The sequence below is a fragment of the Echeneis naucrates genome, chromosome 19, assembly GCF_900963305.1.
Source record: "Echeneis naucrates chromosome 19, fEcheNa1.1, whole genome shotgun sequence".
NCBI classification, from domain to species: Eukaryota; Metazoa; Chordata; class Actinopteri; order Carangiformes; family Echeneidae; genus Echeneis; species Echeneis naucrates.
In genome coordinates, this window is record NC_042529.1 from 4,828,495 (window position 1) to 4,836,263 (window position 7,769).

A 7,769-nucleotide genomic window follows, 5' to 3' on the forward strand; every position below is an offset into this window, starting at 1 on the left:
TGACAGATATTACAAGTGTCTCTGTTGGTTTTGTTACTGGTTTTACAGTTATTTTACTGTGCTGTACTGCATAGTATGGTCCATCCAATGCAGACAGCCATGTCCTCCAGATCCTCCTTGGGGATCCCTAGGCTTTTCCAGGCCAGATGGGATGTGCAATCCCTGCAGCATGCTCTGGTCCCGCCCCAGGGTCTACAGGGAGGCTCCGTATCAGGATGCATCCTGATCAGAAGCCTGAACCACATCAAGTGGCTTCTTTTATAAATGCGAAGAGCCTGCAGTTCTATCCCGCACTACATCCACATATCTGAGCTCCCCAGACTGTTCCTGAGGGCGAGGTTATCAGATACGCTGTCTACATGCATGCAGTTGTGTGTGTGTGTGTGTGTTGATGTCACACCCACTTGAGGAGGTGAATGAGCAGCCTGGCGTAACTCTGCATCATGTGGGGCTCCAGGTTGGGCAAAGTGACCAACTCGTAGAGCAGCTTGATGAAGAGGATGTGGTCCTCTTTACTGAATCTCCGGCCGTAAAGCTTCAGATACCTGAGGGTGAGAGATGACTGTCACTCCTTCCCTTAAACCTCAGTGAACACACCATTTCAGCGGCCTGCTGTCTCATCAAGAAGCCTTAACTAACATAACTGAATCTGAGCTGATGCTAAATGGACAAAATGAATTAAAGGACCCATCTTATATATAATTAAAGGACAGGATGTCCTGACAGTCTTTTCTGGCAGACACAGTAGTTCTGTAGCACCCAAGAGTCTCTTCTTTTAAGATTCTGTTGACACATATATTTTCCACTTCATTTCTATTTCATTTCCTATTTGTTAAAGTGTAACAGACTTACATTTCTAGTGCTAAATACTCGGGCTTTGCCTCCATTAAAGCTCCTGCCACCTGTACACTGTAATTCAACATGATGTCCTGCGACAAATATTACAACGCATTCAACTTTTGTTACTGCTATGCTCGCCGCACAATCAATCATGCATAATGATACCGCAATGAACTTCTATGTTGACTATTATGAATCCCAAATGACTAGTTGTGGCTCTAACTCTACACTTACGAGAAGAGTTTCCTGGCCCAGAAGGTGGCCCCGGGCCACAGCTCTCTGAGGACCACAGCCCTGGACAGGTTGGCCTTGATCTCTGCCAGCAGCTCCGTGGCCTCCCGGTCCAACCAGTCAGAGTAAGGCAGCAGGCCGTTATAGACAATCTCCTTCTGGGGGATAAACCCAGCCGGAGCCTGATCCGTGCTCATAGTCAGTACAGTAAAAATATAGATGTATATAATAAATATAAAATAAAGAAGCCAACCAGGCTCTGTTTAACAGGTGTTCCTTCTCCTGGGAGATGTGCTGTGCCGAAGTTAGTGCGCATAATCTGGCGGAAGGAGGCCGATCACCGATCAATGGGGGGGGCACACTAATTGAGCTGAGCCCGCCCTGACCTGCAGATCCCAAGGCTGCAGGTCAGGTGGCACAGACAGGAAATGACTAACAACCGCCTGAAAGGCTGCATTCCCTCTATAGTCAAGCTTTGATTTAACAAGCACTGCTGGCTTTGACATGTGAAAGTTTGCATGGTTGCATGTGTGTGGGCAGGAGGTCAGAGTGTCTGGACTACAAATCCCAGAGGCGCTGCATGACTGCCTGTTCACAGCTAATCGGCAGAACATCAGGATGATCTGATAATTAGATTAATTCTGCTGTGCTACTGACCCACAGCCGTGCAACTGGGATAAACAGCGGGCTCTCTCTCTCTCTCACTCTCTCTCTCTATCTATCTATCTATCTGGCTACATGACACAGAAAGATAAATTCATCTGGACAATGAATTGGGCTAATGAATAAATAACAGCCTCCTGCTCATATCATCCATGACTAACCTTGCTGTCTTACGACACCTTTGCCCCTCGAGTCCTTTCCATTCTTGCCTTGCTGTGCATCCTTCCATTTTAATCCTTTTACTTTAAGCCCATGTAATTCTCTGACCACTGCATGCTTAGAGCGGTGCAGCGCTTGCAGGATATTGTCTGGCCTGCCCAGCAGCATTGACGTTTGTGCTCAGAGCCAGAGCTTGGAGCGTAATGCAAAAGCACTTAGAGTTCTTTGCGCTGGTTCCTTTCATAGAAATGAGGCAATTGCCGCTGGACCCCACCTCAGCCTTTTCTTAAGATGCCTGATTGCATAGAGTACCCTATTTCTCAACTCTGCCTCAATCTCAATAGAGGTCTCCCGGATGCTTTTGCAGGTTTGACTACAGCCTGTGATAGCCATGCAGCCTTCAATCAGGCCTACCTTTACGAGACAGCAGGCGGTGTGCCCTCTTTTTAAACTATTTTTTCTCTATAAACACAGAGAAAGACAGACAGTATTTGAGAGAGATCCCAGAACAGAGTGTGCCTTCCACAAGGCATATCAGTCCAGGAGGGCTACGCTGGCTGGACTTAGGTCCAGCCAAGTAATCTCACCCAAGTTCCTTTTATATCCCCTCAGATTTTTGGGGCTTTTTCTGTTTCTCACAACAGGGACAGCACCTGTTTTCACAGTCTACAATGTTGAACCAGTACCAGAAAGAAACATGGAATCTATTTTCTATTTCTTCTTCCTTATAACCTTTTTTTGGGATTTGAAACCAGATAATTTGTTGTTTGTGCGTGTTTGTCTGTGTTTGTACGGGCACAGGCGCTTGCACGTGTGTGCACATGCACATGCACACATCTGTGAGATTCATTTTTCCAGAAGTGGAGTCCACAGATGGAAAATATGATTCAGGAGCATGATGCTTCTTTGACTCAGAAGGGAGAAGACCTGAGACAGGGGGAAAGAGAAAGGAAAGTGATGGAGGAAGAAGAAGATGACAGGAAATAGAGATGATGATCCCACTGGAGGTGCATGTTTTTTGGCTTCCACCAGCTCAGTCTTCTTAGACTCACGATCTTCTGCAAAACTCACAAAAGCCAGTCCCAAACAACACACACACATGAATGCACATCAAGCTTCTCATTTTCACCGGGGATTAAAAGTGATGCCAGTTTTTTTTTTTTTTTTTGCTCTAAAAATACTGGAAAATTCTGGCAGCCAATAAGTGCATATGCGTGTTTCAACGTTTGAGTGCAATTTTTCGGGAGTGTGTGTATGTGTGTCTAAGTTTGGAGTGTGAAGAGTGTAAATGATGTGTCTGGGAAACCTGCATTGAAACGTCAACACACACACACACACATACACAGACACACACAGTTTCTTCCATCCAGCTGGGTTTCTCGCTGGGAGATATGCAGCCTAGTTCATCGCCAGACAGGCGGGTAATATATGACCCCCGCTCCTGCCTCTCTTTCTCTCTCTCTCTCTCACACACACACACAAATGCACATGCACACTCATACAGACACAAACCCTCACACAAATACACAACCACATTAGAACTTTCTACAGAACTAGCAGAGCTGTCCACATGTTCTTCTCTCAGATTCCTCTCTAACCAAAACCTCTTCCCTGTTTCTTTTGGATGCGTCAAGGGCAAATTTGCTGAGGGAGCTGCACTGGTGCTCCCCGGTGCAGATGCCAAGGTGAGAAGGACACAAGGACACAAGGAAATAAGGAGGAGAGAAAGGAGACAGACATTCCATCAGTGCCCCTGTGGAGCTGCAGCAGGGACGAGCCTACCAGCTGTGATTTTTAATTGTGAGGAAAGGCAGAGCTGCGAGAAGTACGCAGGTATGCAAGGTTAATTCCCTCTTTATCGCCTTCTTCTTCTACCTGCCCTGCAGCAACACTGCTTATATTGTGGGCAAGTGTAGCGGTACGGTTCTTGTGTTTCAAGATGACCGCACTTGTGATTTATGTGTGAACAGGAATGAGTCCTCTGGGAGGTTTCCTCTGGCTTTGTATATGCCTCGATGCAGCAGCTGTGTGTGCAGGTACCACAGACTGCCCTCTCATGTGCATTTGCTCACAGATCCACACCATCTACCTGCATTAAGAATTTAAACATCCTATCCATATGTCTTTTTCTGATCATGAATGCAGACCCGTGTTTAAAATGTAGCACAAAGCACACACACACTTGTCCCCCCTCGGCAGGTGTGGGCGGTGCAAAGGCCAACAATGTGTCTTCGCACATCTGTCGTCATTCATGTGAGGAGCTGGTAATCTTGCTCACTGAGATCCACGGCCTGCGAATTGTGACCAGCAACCTGCTTGAAGACCTGGAGAGAGTCGTAAGACAGTAATACTTGAAATTCATGAAATGAAATTTTATTAGTTGAAAGTGATATTTTCATTATTATTACAAACAGCAACACTTCCCACTGCTTGTGCTGAGGTTGAGGTTTATGGGAAATCAGTGTGTCAAAACCAAAACCGAGTTACCCCATCCTTCAGTACAAATGGAACAAACAGCAACCACTTTCTTGGCAGGAAATTCTGTGGTTTGTGGCGAATGTCCTGGTTAGTTTTGGGAAAAAAAACAAAATACAAGCAGAAGAAATATCATCAGTATTGGAATCTTGGCTAATAGTCACAAGTCCAATTCAGAATAGATGCTATATCTAGAGAAAATGAATATTAAGAAAAAATATGTTTTTCCTTCCATTATTTTGGTATTTTGGAAATGCTTCCTGTATGTTTTTCTGTCCTCAGACAAGAGAAAATGAAGATATGCGGATAACTTTGGTTGAGCTGAGCAACAGCAGCAGTGACAACAACGGCAGTTTTAGAAACAGAGGTGGTGGAAGTGGAAGTAGCAATGACGAAGACAATGGAAGCGGAAGCAGCAGCGGCAGTGACAGAAACAGAGGTGGTGGCGGTGGAAGTGGAAGTAGCAATGACAATGACAATGGAAGCGGAAGCGGCAGTGACAGAAACAGAGGTCGTGGTGGTGGCAGAGGCGGTGGAAGTGGTAATGACGATGGCCTTGCCAATGGAAGAGGAAAAGGAAATGGACCCAGTGGAAGCAGCAGCAGCTTTATAAACAGAGGTGGTGATGGTGGCAGTAGAAGTGGAAATGGCAATGGTAATGGCAATGGTAATGGAAGTGGAAGCAGAAGCAGCAGTCGCGGAGGCAGCTTTACAAACAGAGATGGTGATGGTGGCAGTAGCAGTGGAAATGGTAATGGAAGTGGAAGCAGAGGACATGGAAGCACAAGTGGAAATGGAAACGGAAATGGAAGCGAGAATGGAAATGGAAGCAGCTTTACAAACAATGGTGGTGATGGTGGCAGTAGAAGTGGAAATGGCAACGGTAATGGAAGTAGAAGCAGACATGGAAGCGGGAGCGGAAATGGAAGCGAGAATGGAAATGGAAGCAGTAGCAGCAGTGGCAGAAGCAGCTTTACAAACAAAGGTGGTGATGGTGGAAGTAGAAGTGGAAATGGCAACGGTAATGGAAGTAGAAGCAGACATGGAAGCGGGAGCGGAAATGGAAGCGAGAATGGAAATGGAAGCAGTAGCAGCAGTGGCAGAAGCAGCTTTACAAACAAAGGTGGTGATGGTGGAAGTAGAAGTGGAAATGGCAACGGTAATGGAAGTGGAAGCAGACATGGAAGCGGGAACGGAAATGGAAGCAGCTTTACAAACAGAGGTGGTGATGGTGGCAATAGAAGTGGTAATGGTAATGGAAGCAGAAGCAGAGGACATGGAAGCACAAGTGGAAATGGAAACGGAAATGGAAGCGGGAGTGGAAATGAAAGCGGAAATGGAAGCGGAAGCAGCAGCGGTGGTGGAAGCAGAAGTAGAAGTAAAATCATCACCGGTGGTGGTGGTGGTGGTTGGGATTACTATTATCTTGACAGAGACACTGATGGGGAGATCTGGTGTGTGCAGGACGGACGAATGTACAGCCAGGGGGAGGATTGGGAAGTTGACAGCTGCACCTCCTGTACTTGCCAGGTTGGTGTTTTTATGTAACTACTACTTAGCAGTAAGGTGCTCCGAGGGAGAGTGTCATGGTTGAATGGAAGATCAGTCGTAGCTTGACAGCAGGTCATCCATCATACATCATTTAATGAGAGCTTCGAGAGGAAGCCCAAATCAAGTCTCACGTCATTTTACATCTTGTTTTCAAGCTTTAGCACACTTAATTAAATTCAAGTCATCCTCATTTTAACTCATTTCAAAACAGTAAATTTCTTCACTTGATACTTACAGTATCAAGTGCTAAGGAGAGGAAAGAAGTTGTGGGAAATTCGCTGTTTTTTACATATTGGTGAATAAGAAAATTGGTACCGGTCGTATCTGTGCCTGCTGAATTTGAAACTAAGTGTCACAGTTCATCCAGTTTTTCACTCATTCTCTGCTCACCTTTGTGAGCAGTCACTAACTCACTTGTGAGTTCAGTTCCTGCCACTCACAAATGCCCCCTGCAGTACTACCAACCATCTTCATGGCCCATTCATTTCACTGTGTTTATACCAGCCCACTTCCAACTATGCTGTGCCAGATTGTATTTTATACCATCACAACTTTTAGCTACTTCCTTCCTGTCTCTGCAGATTCAAAATAAACTGAACTGTTTTGACCTTTTCAGTGGTCTCTATAAGTGTAATGTTTGAATCCTTCCAATTCTTAGCATAACAAATAGAAATAGTGTGAAGTAGCTGCCCTGTCTCAGTTTTAAAGTCAAAGGAAAGCACCAAATCCAGGAATTATCCTCCCCCTGGCCAAGAAATAACCTAGCACCCCTTTGTTAATGTGGATGTAATTCAAACGTGTTCAGGAGATGGTTATCGTGCTTAAACATAAAACCTAAAATCAGCTAACCAACTAAAAAAAAAAAAAACACCTAGTAGTTCAAGCTTCAAATGGAAACAGTGGGGAGCAGCTGCCCTGGCTCAGTTTTAAAGTCGATGCAATCCACCAAATCCAAGAATTATTTTCCCCCAGCCAAGAAATAGTCTGGCACACCTTTGTTAATGTGCATGTAATTCGAACGTGTTGAAGAGATGTTTATCATACTCAAGCATAAAACCTAAAACCAGCTAACCAGCTAAAAAGCAGCTCAAGCTTAAATTAAATCCTGTTTGTTTTCATCCATTCTAAAACTTTGGAAAACAACTTGTTGGTTTATGGGATAATATGTGCCAAACATTTCTTGGCAGGGAGCAGTGACATCCCTGGGATGGGACCCAGCTAGTTATTCTCCCCTGCTTCCAGTTTTTATGCTAAGCTAACTGCATCTTGGCTTTATAATTGACTGGGAAACACAAGACTGATATCAATCTTGTTCAGATCTCAACAAGAAAGAAAATACACTTATTCCCCCCAAACTGTTACTTTGAAAGTATTTACCAACTGGGGTAGGTTTCACTGGTTACAAATGTGGTTTCATTTATTTCCAGAACTGCCTTTGGAAACCACCCTCCATCTAAGTTTTAAGCTTGCTTCAACGACCTCTCGGAGCCTGTTTCTCTTTAGAAAAAATATTATTAGGTTTGAGCCATGGTAACATACCATTCCTCCTCAAGGACTGGCATTAAGCAGGAGCATCTGTCTGAAATAACATGGTATGACTAATAATATCCTTTCAGTATGAACACTGCTGTGTCTCTCCATTATCCTGTTAAGGATGAAAGGGCAGTGTGTCAGCAGGTGTCTTGCCCTCCTGTGGCCTGCATCAATCCAACGTTTATTGATGGAAAGTGCTGCCCTGTCTGTCTCAGTGAGTTGGATTTGCTGGTAATCATGACACTATGTTGAAATTGTGCTATCCCACAGTTTGAAGTATACCAACCAGTGTGTGTGTGTGTGTGTGTGTGTGTGTG

General features: G+C 44.8%; 1 protein-coding gene across 1 annotated transcript in view; it reads right to left on the bottom strand.

Moving 5' to 3' along the window:
- psme4b (proteasome activator subunit 4b) overlaps positions 1–1,268 on the bottom strand; it is a 31,144-nt gene extending 29,876 nt beyond the window's left edge. The window contains exons 1-2 of the mRNA XM_029528364.1: positions 1,075–1,268; positions 405–545 (exon numbers count right to left, since the gene is read on the bottom strand). Coding sequence (XP_029384224.1) covers positions 405–545; positions 1,075–1,268 — 335 coding nt within the window. The remainder of the gene's footprint in view (positions 1–404; positions 546–1,074) is intronic.
- Positions 1,269–7,769: the final 6,501 nt, after the last annotated feature.